The 18,647-nt window shown below is 39.8% G+C and overlaps 1 protein-coding gene across 1 annotated transcript in view; it reads right to left on the bottom strand.

Moving 5' to 3' along the window:
- The window catches only part of LOC103771931 (dedicator of cytokinesis protein 3-like), a gene marked incomplete at its 5' end in the record, with an annotated part of 35,986 nt that extends 18,774 nt beyond the window's left edge, over positions 1-17,212 (bottom strand). Inside the window, 10 exons of the mRNA XM_008939250.1 lie at positions 277-443; positions 1,749-1,890; positions 5,335-5,439; positions 7,409-7,495; positions 11,870-12,018; positions 12,726-12,819; positions 13,278-13,338; positions 15,032-15,127; positions 15,246-15,272; positions 17,127-17,212. Of these exons, the coding sequence (XP_008937498.1) occupies positions 277-443; positions 1,749-1,890; positions 5,335-5,439; positions 7,409-7,495; positions 11,870-12,018; positions 12,726-12,819; positions 13,278-13,338; positions 15,032-15,127; positions 15,246-15,272; positions 17,127-17,212 (1,014 nt within the window). The remainder of the gene's footprint in view (positions 1-276; positions 444-1,748; positions 1,891-5,334; positions 5,440-7,408; positions 7,496-11,869; positions 12,019-12,725; positions 12,820-13,277; positions 13,339-15,031; positions 15,128-15,245; positions 15,273-17,126) is intronic.
- Positions 17,213-18,647: the final 1,435 nt, after the last annotated feature.

The raw sequence follows: 18,647 nt of genomic DNA, 5'->3' as shown, positions 1-18,647 counted from the left end.
AAAGAAAAAAATTTCAGCCAAACAAAAAAAAACCATCCTTGCTTCAAAGTGCATTTCTCTTGGCACTAAATTTACTCACCTTTAAACTGGACAGTGCTTTACTGAGGTCCGATGTGTAACCACTGGACTCAACAGCTACTTGTTATTTGAGTTACTACAGTATCTTTGGCCATCAAATCAGGATTCCTTGAAAGGCTGCACCATTATAAAATAACAAGACAGTACTTGCCTTGAGGAGATTAATACTTATTATCACTGCTTATTTGCTACTTCTACCTTGAATTCATTCTCCTTGTCCTTTGGGCCTTTGTGGAAGGGCCTGTCATAGCGGAACTTCCGGATGTTGTTGACGCGGTAGAAGCTCTTTATGCGATCAGGGACACGGTCCATTTGCAGCACATCGATGTTGTCTGGGATGGGGGTCACCGCATAGATCTGTAAATCTGTAAGTGACGTAGTCAAAGAAAGCTACGGGACATCAAACTGGAAAGCCAGCTTTGCTGTGGAAAGGAGCAGGATGGTCGTCTCAGAAAGTCATGATCCTCTGGTTTCCAACACTCTTCTTTTGTGAGGGACACAGCAGAATACTAGACTAAAATGACTAGAAGAGTCCACAGAGTTGCAGTATCTCACAGCCAGACTCACCAAAGAGGGAGACAGCTGGGCATGCAAAGAGTATGTAGTAAGACATCCAAAACACCTACAGCAGGCAAAACATCCAGTCCCTGTTAGTTTTAAATAGAGCTAAGTGCCTCATTTGTGCAGGAACTTTAGCAGGTATTGATGGATTTAGGTTCCTAAATATGTAATATTTCCCTTTGATAGGTATCGCCTTCCTTACCTCAGCTCTGTCTACGAACCAAAGTTATCCTTATTTCATCAACTTACGGTCCGCTTTAATTAAAGTGGTTTAACCTCAGTGTTACAGACAAGCTCTCTGCACGCAAAACCAAACAAACTGAAATGTACGTACAAACAACCTTTCTGCCTATCTAAGTATCAGTGTTACAGAGCACAGAAGAGTGAAGGGCACATGTCAGGAAAGGCAAGTGGGAAACAGAACCCACTGCAGGAGGTGTCATTTGCTGACAGTGTCCTTAGGGTTAGTCCTGCGCAATGTCCTTGCTGTGGTCACACAAGCCACAAACAGTGATGTCCTGATGACTAAAATCTCCAAAAGTCTCTGCAGAGCCATTAAATGTTATGTGGGTCAGTCTATCAACGTGACATCATATTGGTTGCATTGCAACACGCTACAGAGATTGCTAGTAAGAAGAATGAGATTCAGAGTCTAGCAGTTTAAAAGAAAGGGAGACTTAAAAAAAAAAAAAATACTAATGTGAAAAATGAACACAATGGAAAATAACATGTTGGAATTACTATCTGTTCCCAACAAAATATTCTTCAAGAGAAGGTATTTGGAGTTCTTTTTATGACACAAAACATGCACTGTGGCAACACTGCTGGGTCAAAGTTAAAACACGGATGTGACCAAGCACAGCTTTCCCCCTTACACACCGAGTATGACCTGTGTTGATCTCTGAATAAAGAGTGACTGTTCTCTCCAACGATACACAGCACAAGGAACTGGTTAATGCCTACTGTAGACTGGTGTATAGTTTTGTCCATGGCTGTACCTAAGACACTCAGGAACTGAAGCATCTGAGCTGATCACTTTTCAACACCTTCCTCCTCTGTGCCGTCCCCGAGTTGTTCTAATCACAGTTTGCCCCTTCACTGAAGGATACACTGGGCATCACACTGCAATATGGAGTCATCCGGGTGGTTTGGATGCTGCATTGCAATGGCTTGTGGGAACTCACTCAGCATCCTCTGCTGGAAGGCTTCCAGCCTCTCGTAGTCGTGACCCCGACATACATACTCCTTGTTCTGCAAGGACAAACATAAATTAGTCTCCTTAAAAATAAGTTAAATTCTGTCGACTTTGATCTCACTTAAAATTTTACTGCTTTAAAACCAAAGATAAATGACAATGTCCATATGCTAATGTGAGAGTAAAATGTGCATTTAACACAGCTGTATATTTTATTCCTTTTTCTTTTCAATGTATTTCATCAAGAAGTGATAAGTAGACTACTTCGCTGATCCCTCAGCAGACAGATGACTCTGATTCACACATGTAGCACTCAGTCCTACTGTCTTTTCTTATTTGCTTTCCAGACAACTGAAAAGGGTCTGCTTTTTAATTGGTCTGCACTGAAACATATCAGCCAAAACTTAAGTCACCAGCTCGGCTGGAAAGGCTGCCGTCAAATACAATTTACAGCAGACTGATAAAAATCCTACGGATTTCATAGAACAGAGGGAGATACATGTTTATCAATTTAGCAGTTAGGCTTAGGAAGCAGTTGTAATGAACTGTTCACAAAAAAAAACATTGTTTAATCCTTGCTGTACTGTCATAGCCATACAATCTGCCTCTGATCGTGTAGAACAATACATCCTCAGGAACTCCCTGAAGGAGTAATATGGAAAAGCCTTATCAAGAATTCTCTGTGGCGACTTGGCAAATTCCCCTTCAGCCTTAAAAGCATTTTCCTCTCCATGAACAAAATTTAATTTCTGCTGGTAATGAAAGCTTGTGTTGAGATATGCCTCTTGAGGCACTAAACCACTTCTGCATTGGTCTTGGATGCATTTTGAGCTATCTCAAACTTTGAACAGGAAGACACAGGATTTCTAAAGTCCTCAGTGTCATGAAGATTGTATTCCATTGCCTTAACCCTATTACCACGAAACGCAGTTTCGATTGCTGTTAAAACGTCTCCTGACGTGAGACTAGCCGAAGCGCGCAAATTCTCTAACTCTGGTAGTTTAAACTCATAACAATAATTGGAAGTACAGGGAGATCTTTCACCTTCAGAAAAACCAAAAAGAATCCCAGCAAACACGAACTGTTCCCCTCCCCTTCTACCTCTTGAATTTAGAAGCGGCAGTATATGCAATGTTTTCTTAGTTGCTCTGGAAAAGAGTTCTGGCCAAGCAGTTCTTGATCTTGTTACAAAATCGGAGCGAAAGCGATTATAAAACAGCCAATCGGTGCAGTTGTCTTTGGCTTTGCATGTCAACTTTATGGGACAGATCTTATCTTCCAGCTGTGACATACATCACTTTGTATGCATCAGTCACAACCAATCAGCAACCAATGAACTGGGAAAAAAACTGCATGATGAGTCTTGACAGTTCAGTCTGTAATGCCCAAACTTTGCAGCTATTATTAAATTTGGAGTGAGTCCATGTTTGAAGGTGAATCTCTTGACACTGTGTTCTTTATTTCAGCTTTAGATTGCAGCAATCCAGAAACTATAAGCCTATAAATAAAGTTATTGTCATTCTAAAAATAATGCCCTGGAAACACCTCAAAGCTAAATTTAATAGACTTTTCAGACAGATGCCAACACAAGATCTCAGAACGCAGCTTGTCAGGCCTTACTTGAACTTCTGGTAGGCAGAAGGCATGGACAATTTTAATTTACTTATGTAGGAAGGCTAGAAATAGATGCAGAATTTGTAGAAACATGGACAATGACTTCTCTAGACAAAGGGTCTTCAAAATCTAAGATGAAGAAAGAAGTGGCTTTCTGTCTGAAGCAATACAGCAATGAGAGAAAGGCATGGAGTTATTTCATGAATTGAAAATTTTAAATCCGTGTAAATCACGTAAATCTTTTTCTTCTCTAAAATAGCTACTTCCAATCTCTTTACAGTGTGATCCATGCTGATGTGACTGCTAATGGGCTTAGTCTGTGCTTCTCAATGTGTATGCTGTATGGATCATTAGAGAGAGAAAGGAGGAGGATGACTTTTAATGAGATTGCTACATTAGTAATCTGCTATCAGAAGTACTGCTACCAAATATAACTGCAGAATTAACAAGGATTATAATTATATACACTCATGTTCACTGTTCATGTCTTCAGTCAAGTATTCAGATTGTTACACCGTTTTGCAGAGAGAAGTGCTGTGCCCTGAAAACTCCCGCAGGGTTAAACATACAGGCCATGCAGGACCCGAGATGAAACTGAGGGATCCATAACATAATATCCCTCCTGTCAGAAGCTAGATGCACTGATGCTACTTCAAAAGGTAGGAATGCTTATTTGCCGTGACGACTTTGTTGTCATTCATTTTCTGAAACATCTGTTGTTAAGATATGAAAAAAAGAGAAAGTATCAGTTTTCTCTGGAGGTTCATGGGAGGGCAGCTGCTGCCTCGTCCCGCAGCTCTTGGCATCCCCCCGGATCCTCTGCAGCGCATTCCTCACAGAGGCTCAGGCTGCTGTGTTACGGCGCTGCTCAGCCTCACCTTCGAGGAACATGAAGCCACCCTTTACCCACTGTTCTTTTCACCTGATTAACTCCAACTTGCCTTCACTTGCTCTGTCCTTGTTTCCATTAGAAGACTGTAATTAAAGACCAGTGCTTAAATCCCAGTTAAAAAAACCCCCAACTTAGTAATCAGAGGGAAATTTAAGAGCTCAGATTTCAAAATGGTATGATTTAGTTTTCTGTAGCTTTTTACTGTGTAACTCAAGAGTGGTGCCACCTCTTGCCAGACTATTTCTTTAAAGAGAACACAAACCATGCACCTCCAGTCCTTGAAAGCACGCTTCAGGTTAGCTTGTCCTGTCAAGCTAGATGGCATCTACCATCAATTTTCAGACAGTTCTTACAGCAGTTGTCAGTTGTCAATATGAACAATCATATTGCTTCCTTGCTCTTAACTAGCAACAGGACACTGTATGAACAAATAGTCATTTTAAGTTTTGATTTCTCTTTAGGAAAAGAAGTTAGTTTCACTTTTAAAATGGATTGTAGACCCAGCTTATCCTGTATACAGCGGTGGACAGTAGGCTCAAAGGGATGACATGTCCAGAGAAGCTGCTAGGTTTTTTGTTGAAGAGAGATGAAATTTTTGCTTGTAGACAGCATAAGATAGTCGTTAGTCTGGTATCAGAGTAATTCTGTCATGTGAGACTTTTTAAAGTGTGATAAATTGAGATGATGAAAATTAGTTGAGTAATGACCCAACATTGCTGCAATACAGCATTTGGCTTAATATAGAGGCAATTTGTGCTGCATCTGCAGATTGTCAAAAATACACAGAGGCACAAGTCAAATTTCTGATCTCTGTTCCCAAGAACATTCCCAAAAGACAAAATCCTTCAGTTCAGCCAGAAAGCTGTTTCTGTCTGTGCCAGCACAGAAACATAAGCTGAATGGCAGACTTCGTATCTCCGCAACAAAGATACAATGCCTCAACTGCTACTCTGAGCCCAGTCACTTTGTCATACTTTGTAGAAGTTTGGCTTACCCGCAAGAAAAATGGGAATTTCCGACCATAAAAACCGACTCTGAAAAACTCAGGTTCTAAGCGCTGCTGTTCCATGATGTTATCGTAATAAGTAGCTTCCATTTTCTGCAGAGGAAAAAGCTGCTATCAGACCCTTAAAGCTGCACTTAAAACATTAGTCCCAAGACACAGTAAAATAGCACATTTGCCCCCACAATTTTTAATGAAAAGATCGAAATCCTTTTAAAGATAAAACTTATTAATTAAACAGTTCACATAATGAAACAGCCTATAGGATCAGTATACTCATTTTACAGTCTTGGAGATGACATATGAAAATTTTTCTGTCGTATCTCATTTGAAATTAAACAAGTCTTGCATGTAATTTATTTTGCATTGCAGAATTAATGGCAAAACTGAGATTAAGATCTATGTTGCCTGGTTCACAGTGTCCTACTCTCTCCTACAGCTCAAACTCTATACCACTGTTTGGAAAATTATATCAATTCAATTGGGTTCGCCTTAATTGAGTTGAGGGGCATGAAAACGGATGAAATAAAATTAAATCTTCTACAGCTCTGTGCACCAGTCGGTCTAACATGGAAGAAAAAAAAAGGATTTGGAAAAAGTAAAAGGACTTTTCTCTAGTTCCAATTACTAGTTTTGTGGCACCATGCTGGCATTTCTATCAAGAGTGGGATCTCAAGACCCCTTGCCAAACTGAACCTCAGTTGAAAGGCTCACAGAATTTCACTATAGCAAGCAGATATCTTTTTACAGAGAAGAATCAGTTTGATGTCATTGTTTTCACTGCAGGAAACCCTAACTTTGACTCAGAATATGTCATCAAGGTTTTGTTCTTGGTTCCCACACATATTAACTCCTTTTCTAAACTGGAGACGGTCCCACTTTTACTGGAGTAAAAGCAGCAAGAATAAAGGAATGTGTTGAATAATGCATAGAGAAAAACTCTTCAGAGTGGGGAGAAATTAAAGCCAGTTCACATCAACACAGATTTAGGCAATCTGAACAGAAAACAGATCACACACAGGTGAGCAAAGCGATGAGGTGAACTGTTTCCAGTGAGCAGCTGAGATGACCTTCACCTGCCAGCTGATTAAATCCAAATAATCAAGAAGCAGCAAGAACAGCTAATTTACTGATTCTTCTTAGGAAAGCAAGTCTTGATGCACAACTTAACTGAGCCTTTAGAAAGCTTGTTTCCTGATCATTCATGATCAGTTGACCAGTACATAATTCCTGTACACCAGGGTAAGTTTTCACACTGCTCTGCTTTAGATGTCTACAATAAACAAGCACACAGTGATGGTCACCTGAACTCTCTTTAGGGCCACCCTGAAGAAAACAGGCTCTTCAGAATTGCAGTTCATGAGACCCACTTAGACAAGTATCTTCAGATAAGAATAAATTTGACTTTTAACAAGAATTTAAACCACTGGGTATAGAAATACATCCACACAGCAGAAATCTTAAGTTTGGATACATGAACACTACTGCAGGGACAAAAGCAGATGAATTATTTTCACATTCATAAAGTTTTTAAATAACCAGAACTTGACTTTTTCCAATTAAAGCACATGCTGCAAATACACCCTTATTTCATCACGTGTTTGGTTTTGCCACAGGACCAGACTCCTCTAAATTGACAAGAATGCCATCAAGTGTTTGCCTTCTCTATTCCTTGTCTCTTGTTCCTCTTACAAGTCAATTGAGGCACAAGCTGCCCTTGATATTCTTGGAATTAAAATGAAATATTAATATGCAACTTATTTTTTTTTAAATAAAAAAGATATTTTATGTAAAAATATAATTAAGCAACTGCAATAGCAAGCCCAGCTCCTGTGTGTGCTGTCTTCCACAGGCTCATGGGAGTTTACTGCTAGCAGACTTAGGAATTACTTCGGTGGACCTATAAAGTCATCGAAATGGATCAATGGCAAAAGCGTTGCTGTAAATGCATGGAGCTGTATAGGGAACATGATTATTTTTTAAATTCAGAATGTTCTAACAGGACAGGAAAATTCTGTGGGAAATGACATGAGAATCTACAAGGAGAGGAAGTGCTGCTACTTACACGAATCCAGCTGAGGCTCTGGTAATCATATAGACTTTCGTACTGCAGGGCCAGTTCTCTGCACAGGGGGATTCCAAACTCCCAGCTCTGTGAAACCAAAGCAAATCACAATCACAGCACACAGATTGTTACTGCCAGCTCAGCTGAAAGGAATATGGAAACACAGTTTTGGGGATTCATTTGGTATGAAATGCCAGGGATTAGATGTGATGACATACAGTTTCCATTGACTATCAGATGAATTCCTTCTTCAAGACGGTTAACGGAGGCTTATGTTACACTGAAATCACACACACACTGCTTGCTACTGACAGTTCACTCATGAGACCGGAAGCTCACTTGGAGAAAGACAATACAAGTAATAATTTTTCTTCCTGTTAGACAAAATCTCATTTGCTTTCTGCACCAAAACCTCCTGGAGTAAAGAGTTAGGGCTTCACTCCTCATCAGAACACTCCCTGTCCCAGGGCTACTGCTTCCTGCTGAAAGCAAGAACCTGCCAAGCAATGGGAAACACTCCAACACAGATCCCAGAGCCTCAAAACAGAGCTGCAGCACTGCATCGAGTCAACATCCAGATACAGAACTGGAAGCAAAACTCATTTCTTCAGCTTGCAGTCTGCATACAACAGACCTTTTCTAGCACACAATAGCTGTCACCCTCAGAGGTAAGGGAGACTGAGTTTGGGCATGCCTACGTTGAGAGAAAGACTCCTTTGTTACCTCACTTAGTTTGAGTGCTCATTGTACACCTGTGAACTGGAATCTCCTCTCCCATCACCTGCAGAGCCTGGAAGCCTTTTGGGGGAACAACTGTTCCCTACCATACTCATCTAAAGGATCTGGAACACCAAAGTCTCAGCTGAACCTTTCCTGGATTAACTTTTGTGTGTTACTGGGCTAAGTTGCCAGTTGTTTTAACGAGGACCGTCTTGTAGTGAAAACAAAATTAACGTGTGATTTAGACTCTCACCTTAAGTTTTAAGAATATTAATAGCAATATTGTAGTTTATTTGTGACTCTACACTGTCACCAAAATGCATTGAAAGACCAGTTACTTGACTACTCAGGTTTTTGTGATCTCAAATTAAAGAGGATTTTTGCTGTGGGTTGTCAAAGTCCATGACATACAAACTGATAAACTGCATTGGGGTCAACAACATTAACCAGTGAAGTGTTTATATTGGCAAACACAAATACCACTACATTTTTTTTATAGCTTTTAATATTCTTTATGGAGATATTATACGTAGATTTTTCCGTCCTTAGATGATCTGTATGTACTTGAAAGAATGGAAAAGTGTCTTCTTGAAGAAAGCATCCAGGAGTAAATGGCTTCTGTCACAGTGAGTGTGAGCAGTCCTGCTTCCAGATGGGATGCTGGGGCTAAAGCCTACATAATTCTTTAATCTGTTTTCCAGATAGAAGCAGAAAGCCAGCTGGCTGTCTTCCCTTCAGGTGATCCTACATATGTAACTTTTTCATGCTGCTTTTGTGATGTGAATTACATTAACAACCTGTAACCACACCTTAGTTCTCCTTATACCAGCTTTTCTACATATACCCTGGTACTGTTCCTGTCATCCTAACTCAGGCTTTCTCTCTTTGTTTCAGTTAGATTTCCACACAGAGAAATTCCACTGTGCTAGCTGAACATGCTGTAGATACAAGATGAGATAGAGAGGTGAAGAAACATACAGGCAACTTCTTAGAGAGAAAAAAGTTTGCAGATATTTGAAAGAAAAAGAGAATGAATAGATATCTGATTCGCTGTGCTCCTCAGTTTTAAAATCTGTGGTGTTAATGAATACCATCTTCAGAGTGTAGAAATTTAATATGTAGTTCCATGTGCTATGCAATTGTCACTTCCCTCTAAAGCATCATTCCTCCCCCTTTCAAATAATTTCCTAACGTCTCCACTGCTAATTTCCCTCATCACTGCTTTGTTTTGCTGACGTCTGATCTGTTTGCATGTTCTTTATTATGTCTTTCACTTGAAAAGCACTTTCATAGGACATTTATTGCAGCTTTCTCCTAAGGCACCAGCAGCTCTCAGCTGAGCACTACTGACTGCAGACGAGAAGGCACAGATAGAGACAATCAACATTTATGAATGGCAACCTTTATTTACTTGCATCCCAGTGTGCAGATTTCTTTTGGAAATATGACTCACATGAGGGTGGCACAAGAGAAATTAGTACAAAAGTTGGGAATGGAGCACATGATCAAAAAATGAAGTGCTTTGGAAATACAGCTTTGAGTCTCTCTCAGCACTTGAGTGGCACTAAGGAGAATACACGCCATGATGCTGTGATGGGAGCTGGGCAGAGTTTTTAATTACTAAAATCTAACATGAACGAGACAGAAAGGGTTGTGTAGTTTTCATGCTATTGCTATCCAGAAGCATGATCAATTGGATTCTAACCGTTTCATACAGTCTTCTTCAACCAGAAAATCTTGAGTTTTAACAGATAAAATCCTTAACTGTCAGTTAAAAAAAAATTCTCCTTTAAAGTTACACACTTGCACATACTGCTGACTGAGCCCTAAACCAATTCAAAGCATAGCAGAGAGCAGCGGGACTGAGCACACGACTGGAGCAAAGGCTGAAAGGGCTTTGGAACACCTTGTTCTTTCCTAGAATGGGGCTGCTACAGACAGTGCTGGGAAGGTGCTCCTCGCCTGCCATGGGCCATGTCTCCACTGTGCCCTCTGCTGGGACACCCTTTAAGTCGAAACCAAAACTGTCACAATGTCTTGTGGCCACAGTTTGCTCCTGTTCCTGTGCTGAGAATATTTTCCCATTAAAAAATACAGAATCTTTATGCCCCTCTCATGCTGCTTTGACCCCCCTTACTTAGTGAAAGATACCAGGAGCAGCATGAGAAGCTTAACTCTTGAAATTCACCTGAAGGACACAAAACAACAAATTCCACTCTTCAGGACCCGAGGAGGGACCACCTTAGGGTGGTGCAGAAAGAAACTATCAGACACAAGTTGAATTTCTTCCATTCCCTGAGCTGTTCCCTGTTACGCAGCAACAGAAAGAGCGCTGAAAAGCAGCAGGAGGATTTGGCTTCTCAGCATCTTTCTCTGCCACAATTTGAGTGACACACACACACTGCTTAAGTGGATTATTTAATCATTCAGCTACCATTTATAATAAAGGACGATTAAAACACAAAGACAAGTAACTCTACGAACATCCAGCAGGGAAAAAAAAACTCAAGAGGTTAACACTCTATAATCTGTAAGGAGTTTTATAGCAAAATTACATCTGTCAAGTTTTTAACTCCCTTTCAGTCCATGTACGGATTGCCTGTTTTTATCAAAAATACAGGCTCACTTGCTTCAATTAGTCTGTGTATCATCCTTGTCTAGACAGCACAGTACTGCAATATGAGCATGAGTCAGTAATCAACTTATTTTAAGCACAGTCTGAAAACCCCTGAAAATTCCTAAAACTAAAAAGAGAACCACATGCAGTATTATTACAAAAAAACCCAATTCTGGCAAAAGAAAAATAAAATCCTTTTTAATGAATCACTTCCTCAAAGAACCTGCCTTCCTTTTGCAGGTTCTGTAGAGAATGTCTCTGCCACATGCAGCTTTCCATTATCAGGGCTAGGAAAGAATTATCTGGGATGGCAATGCTACATGAACCAAATCCCGTTGTGTTTAATGCCACTGTCATTGCTCTCACAGGCAAAACCAACCCTGGGGCACACAGATGTACGTTATCTTCCAACAGTATAAGCTGCAGGAATTTTTCTAGAGATGGGAAAAATTTAAAAATATTCTGACAGATGATATTGCTTTTAAGGTTCACCTCTAAAACGTTCCCAGAACACCATGACAGAAGGGATTATAACACCTACGTCTGCAGGGTTTAGAAAAAAAAAATATTGTAGGAAAAACAAAATTGAACTGTATTGATTTTCTTCTTCTGCAATGGATGGAACTGCACTTTAGCAGAAAGCCACTTCAAATGATACCAGTGACACTGAAAATACTTCAGTCTTTTTTAATAAAGGGACTCCTACAGTGAATTGCCTCAATTTGCCTGTATAGGTTAGAAAGAAAACAATTCCTAAAGTGAGTCATAATACAGCAATTTGCATAGACAACGACAAAACACCATCCTGCCCCTTGAAAGCTAAGGAGCTGGCTTTCACAGAGCTTCCTGATGTATCAGGCCATCCAAAGTTTGGTTTAAAGGCATAAAAATATTTAGGTGTTTTTCCTGGTGGGCTGCCTAAACTAGTTCCAAATGTTATGCATCATGAAATACCCATATCCATTCTCTCATCTGTTTTTTTCGTTCAGAAAAGAGAGAGTCAAGAAGGAATTTTTCATACAAAATTATTTCCAGACTACTGAACTGGGATGACAGGCTTGCAAGCCCTAAGTCAGTCAGGAAAAGGGAAGGAAGCTGCTGGAAGAGAGAAGAAGTTGGCATACCTTCCCTTTGTTGAAGTAATGGATAATCTTACGGCACAGACCTTCCTTACGTTGCCACTCTGACTGAGATGGATAATGCAGGAACTCTCTCAGAGGTCTGTCCTCCCACTGAAGCAACTCACAGTACAAAAGCAAAGTAAATGCAGCCTCTGTTGGAAATGCAGTTATTGAACACTGAATCAATACAACAAATAAATACAGCCAAAACACTGAAAGGTCACTAGACATGCTTCTTAAACAGTCTAGGATTTCTAATGTACAATTTCAGAAAAATTCTGAAGTCTCAGATGATCATTAAATTATTCAATTACATAAAGTAGCAGCAGAAAGCTGTTTCCTATGATCCTAATTTTTAGATACAGATCTGCCAAGTTTCTTTTCACTAGCTACTTGATTTAAATGCACAGCCAGATATTCAAATATGTAACTGGATTTGTGGCCTGCAACTGTCAACAGAGCTTGGACAACACACAATTAAAGTCCATACGCTTCCTAAGTGCTCCTAAACACCACAATGCAAGGGAATATGGCAAATAATAACATAAGGGTGGTTTTGTGGTTTGAATCTTCCTTTAGTTTTGATTCCACTGATGTGATTTTTTTTCATCAGTGTTCCCAATAAAATGCTTTAATGTAAAATTTGGGGTGTAACGGCATAGTCACATGATTGTGTGGGCACAGATATATTATTTCACTTGAGGGAATGGGCTGGACCTCAGCTTTTCTTCCCAACAGCCATAACTGATACATACAAATTTCTTCCAAAAAGTACTACTCAGATGTGAGAAGGTAACACTGGCACAGTCACGAACTTCCACCAGGATTTTAAACAGACCCCATACGATATCTTGCTAACCTGTATAGTTCTCAGCCTGCAGGTGCATGTCACAGAGCTTATGGATATAGCGGATGTACATCTCCTCTTTGTTGATTTCGGATTTATAGAAATTCTAGGAAAGGAAAGAGAGTTGTTATTGACACTTTTCCTTCACTCAAGACTATCAGCAGCATCTGTGTGCAAAAAAAGGTACTGAAAAGAGAATACATTATCAGTGTAAAGGAAAAGTCAATGCTCTTCTCACATTCACACTGATTTAACCCACTAATTTTATAGTGTTATGCATTTTTTTTTTTCAAGTGAAGGTAGTCAAAAGCTGAAAGAAAAGGTGAGAGGGGTTGTAGAACCTCTGTCACAGGGATACTCGGAACTCAGCCGGACAAGGTCCTGAGGAGCCTCAACTGTTTGGCCCTGCTTTAAGCAGAGTTGGACCAGAGACTTCCAGGGGATCCTCACAACCCCTGACGTTCTGTTCTGTCACCCCGCTGCGTGACACAGATTCCTACCCCAGCCTTTCCAGTTACAACAACACAGCACGGTCTCAAAGACAGATCAAGGAAACATCTTTACCATGAGGTTAACAGTGCAGCCAATTTTCTTGTTTTCCGTTTCATCTCCTTTCATACAGTCCCTAAAAAAGCAGAGCGATGTTGAAACATACATTTGCAAAAAAGTCCTCTTAAAATAAATTTAAAGCTAGCTATCTTATCCTCTGGTTTCCTTGGATCACAAACATCAGTTAATCATGTATTTTATTTTAATAAAGTTCCTCTAAGAAAACTTTCTGTATTATGGTTTAAATGATAGGAGAACTGAGTGTTCTCTTACATGCCTGCATCTGAGAATGAGCACCCAAAATGACTGCTACTTCTTACAAGAATCTGAGCAAAAACCAGGTAATAGTGGCATTTATAAATTCAGCTATCCAGTGTAGTGTTGGCACACTGAAAGATACAACCTGAGTAACTTAGACTAGATTACTAATGTTTTCACAGCTAAGATTTATTTTTTATATATTTTATTTGCATTGAACTTATCTTTAATTGCTGAAAATTGTAGAAATTTTATCTATTCAAGCAGTACAAAGTTAAAGGCTTCAAAAATTACTAATCTTGACTTGAAAATTTAACACTCTCGTGAAGAGACAAGAATTTTAAAGCAGCGACACAGCAAACTGTCTTGAGAACTCCTGTGTCAGCTAACTGGCAGCTGGACTCTAAGAGATGCCTGTGGACTGCCAAATGCTAGCATAGCTCCCTGTTCTGCTCTGGGAATGAAAAGAATACGCTGTGTATTACAATTCAACTAACACCAGGTATCTGTTCTGCAATTAAGCATGAAAAGGTCTGTGTATCAAAGCTGCACTGATAGCACATTTCATTTAAAAAATCAGCTTCCTTGCCTTCCATTTAATTGTGCCTCAGATACCTGATCCTGTGTAGTAGTTGTACAGCAGCTGTTGTCAGGAAGGAAACAAGAAATTGGATCAAACTGGCAAGAATAACAAACAGAGCAAACTAAAAAGCACAGAGAAGGATTTGGGACTGCAGAATACCCAGCCCTGTCACAGGTTTTCACCTAGAATGAGCAGCAGCAGGAGAAAACATTACTTGAACTCCTGTCAGTAAGCTAAAGACAGAAATATCTGGGGCAGTTGTATACAGTTTCAGATTGTATTATCATTCCATAAAAAGAACTCTTGAGAGTGTGTGTATATGTATGTGTGTGTATACACACATATATAAAATTATTTTCTTGTAACTGTGCCAAAGCTCAGCTGTGTTGACACAATAGTCCTGCAAACTTCAGTCTAAAACTGAAAAAATGATCCCTAATTTATAGTGGAGTCCTAAACACGAGTCACCAGGTGACATGTCAGACCTTCTTCAAATGAAATGTTTTGAAACGTTTTCCAACCCTGCATGCCTAGATGAGACATTCAGCATGTCTTGGTTCAGCAAGGCGTTTGAACTCATTCCTGCATTTAGCACCCGTTCTGCTGAATTATGCGAGATCATTTCAAGGATGAAAGGAATTATCATTTAGCAACCTGATTAAAGCTCAACACACAAGGACAAAGTAAAAATTTCATTATCTTTGCTCCTACGAGTAAAGAGCATCCAAGAATGAGAATTAGGGCTCTAGTGATGAAGACTTGAGATTTTTGCTCAGAAGCCCAGCAATGAGCTGGGCTTGCTTACAGAGGACTTCCCATCAGAGAAGCATGCAGCATGATAAACTATCTAAACAATCCCTGTTGGAAGGAAATTTGGTACCACCTCTTCACAGAGCTGTTAGAATATATTATTGTAGTTGCCAGATACCTATAGTCCAGTAGACGCTCCATGAGACGAGTAACTGACGTTACAAAAGAGACTCCAGTCTCCCGCCACGTTTCCTGCTCAATCTTCTCCAGCAAACTGTTTGGAGATGGAAAGATGGGATGAGGCTTTCAGGGAAATGGAACAGTGCATGCAGACAGCTGCAGACAACTTGGTTTCTCCCTCATACAACAAATTCATAGAACTACTGTCTTACCTGGGATAAGGCCCAAAGAGCTGGGTTCTACTCCAGGCAGCATGAAGCAAAGACAAGGAAATTACAGAATTGACGAGAGAAAGAAGAGTATCTTCACAGCACCATTTAAAATGTATGAAAAAAGAGTAATGCTTATGGCAGCAGTTGATGCCTACATTATTACCTGTAGCTTAAATCCTGCTAACAGCCATCAGAAGTCAGAAGGGAGTCTAAACCTAATGCAAATACCTCTTCTTTGCTCATCCCCACGTAAAGTTCCACCTCTTATCAGCAACCAATCAACCAACCTTGAATCACAATTTATTTAAACTGTAAATAAATAAAGGCATTCTTCCTTCTCAGCACACTAGACAATACAGGGAGCGTCCCACTGAGACAATGTGAAGGATTAGAGAGGCTTGAGTAAGAACACTGAAAGTCATATTAAAAAGTGAAAAAAGAAAGCAAATTTTCACGCTAGCTTCCTGAAACTGGCTCTCCAGTCAAAGAACTTGCGAATTCTATACTGGCAAGAGGGAAGAAATTCTGTTGGGTGTCATACATGCCCCGGGAAGAGTCGAACCCTTCTGTACTGGAATGATTTTCCTTGGCTGAGGGAGCCAGTTCACATTTCAGCAGTGTAGCTGAGACCGCAGGATTCTGGGTCAACTGTTTATTTCACACAGCATTTATTAACTTTGTGGAACTGTTTCCTCAGAGTTCGCACTGTCTGCAGAAAAGTCAGTAGCAAACATGAACTAAGATGTTGCTGGACTTCCAGGCTGTGTTTCTTGGCAATACATCCAGTCATTATTATCTAAAAATAAGTAACAAGCTGCAGTTCCTGAATGCCTAACATTTTGGGTAGGAAACGTCTTCAAACAGAACAAAGGAGATGTAAATATTCCTCTTGCCAGGTGAATAATAATAATAAAAAAATTTCTTGCCTTTATCCCTGAAATGGACTTATCTGTACACATAAAGTGCCAGACTTCCCGAGTCTGGATATGCACAAATCAAAACTGAATACATCTCCAGGCTTCCTAAGCATAAGTGTACAGGATGGGCAGGCTTATCTATCTTGAAAACGAATGAATGTGCAATTGTCAATTCAGAGATGCCAGTAATAGTCCTAGTCAAACAAAGGTTTATGCCTCAAACTGCCAACATGCTATTTGAGGCCACATAAAATTGTCTGGATTATATGGCTAAAATTCTGCTCGTGAAATTTATGGCTCACTGGAACAGAAGATTGAGGGTTAGCCGCTCTGGACTCACAGAGTTTGAAATAAACTAGAATCATTAGAAATTAAACTCAGAGACAGATCAGTGATCAAAGACCACTCAGTGGAAAGTCAGATGTAAAGACTTGAAATCTATCCTTATGAGTTACTGGATTTTTGGTGCAAGAGGGAGTGGAAATAGTCATGGTGGACTCTGGAGGAAGCAACTTGCAACTGTCAAGCCAACCAAAAGACAACGTTTAAAAACTGGAATAATCAAAGGAAAAGCTCTTTTGCTTTAACAAGGCCTGACTTGCTAGATAGTACACTGGTTCTCTAAGCAATCCCAAGGCCATGATTTCACTTAGTGCTATCTAAAAAGGCAAGCACTGGCTCCTCTAGCAAAGCAATTTTTGGCAGGAGGATGGTAACTCCTTACCTGTGCAGCCTTCTATTAGATTTCACAAAAAGAAGACATTTAGGGGTTTATCTTCATTTCAGAATTAGAGTGACACATTTCTATTTCACTGAGCCATGCCATGAAAACCTGCCAGAAAGCCAGCGATTGCGTTCTCTGAAGATGAGCTCATAGCTGCGGCTGCACTGACTCCTTCTGTCTCTGCTCTGACTCCTTCAGTGACCCTGCACAACACAGTGAGCAGAAAGTGGCAGAGCTTACAGCAGGCTGAAGAGTTCCCTGTAGTTCTCATCCCCTTTTCCTTCAGATACCAGGCTGTCCAGCTTATCAATCAACTCGGCTTCCACCTGGATGGAGAAGTGATTAGTTACAAATTAGCTGTTCATGTAGAAGACAAGAGTTTCACACACTGTGAAGATTAGAAAGCTATTTTATTTCTCATGCCCTTTGGCTTCCCACTTCTATGTACGAGTGATTTATTTCTCTATGGCTCAGTTAAGTGGACATGCTTTTCTCATTTTTCAGTGAAATAGGAGGACTAAAATTAAATTATCCTTTTGCTTATCAGGGTCTAAATGAACATCTCAGGGGAGGCAATGCTTCTTCAGAGGAATTTCTCTAGTTTATTTTCTTATTAAATAAATCACTCAGACACTTTCTGAAAACCAGTGTATCAGATAAACCATACCTTGTACTGTAAGAGAACAGCCAGGCAAGGAAACTAATACCTGGCGTGATTGCTGCTGGGCTGCTGTGATGGTTCTGCTGGTAGGTAACAGATTTCCAGTCATCCAGGCATCATTACACTGGAAGACTGTTGTTCATTAAACCCAGTTCTGCCAAGGATCTCTCTGATTATATGATGCATTTTATTTTCACAGTTACCTAAAGGGCCACAACAGTATCATTATGTTTCTCTTCCCTTACAAAGGTTTTCAGTGTGTGTCCATTCCCCCCGTCTAATACGCCCTATTATCAGTTCGACATCACATATTCCTGTAAAATTGATTCAAGTGCAGAAATCAACGTATCTAACACTAAACAGAACCACTTCATGTAGTCTTGAAAGCACTAGTCTTCGTTATATTCTTGTAGTCACAAAGTACTAACGAAGACAGAGGTTCCTAAAGGTTGAAACTGTTTGCAGAAGTATAGCTTGTTTTTATTTAAAGACAAGTATAGTTGGAGTTTTGCTATGGTTTTCAGCTGCCAAATGGCAAATATTGCTGAAATCATTAGAGGGGGCCCCAATTTAGTCCATGAATCAGACTGTATTGTTATCCAGCATCACTGAAAAAATAACCTTGTTAAAATATGAGCTACTGAAAAAAATAAAAAAGAGCTTGGAAATGCACTTCCGAGATTTTTATATTTTCTGGCAAACAATTTAGCGGTCAAAATGTAAAAAGAAGCTCCAATTTAACAAAAAACAAACCCTACCCCGCTTTTGTTTGTGATCTACAATGACCTGACAGAAATCAGTAAGGCCTCTGTCCAGCTGTCTGGCATTATACTGGACAACAAACAACTTGCTGGTTCCAGCTGCTAATATTAATAAGGTTTAATACATCTTGTGCTATTTAACTCACTAATACAGATGATTATTCTGTCTTTAATCTTACAAAGCTACAATATATACTTCACAAAACAGTGTGGAGATGTGCTTCAAAGGTAATGTAAGAAATATTCTTGGGACTCTAGTTTAGAATATATTAGTGAGTAAAAAAATTAAATTAAGATTATGAAGCATTCACCTTTACACAGAAAACAAACAGGTTCAGA

Source organism: Merops nubicus, unplaced genomic scaffold (assembly GCF_000691845.1).
Source record: "Merops nubicus isolate BGI_N331 unplaced genomic scaffold, ASM69184v1 scaffold19714, whole genome shotgun sequence".
NCBI classification, from domain to species: Eukaryota; Metazoa; Chordata; class Aves; order Coraciiformes; family Meropidae; genus Merops; species Merops nubicus.
Note: the sequence above shows the minus strand (reverse complement) of the source record. Positions and strands in the feature narration are given on the sequence as shown.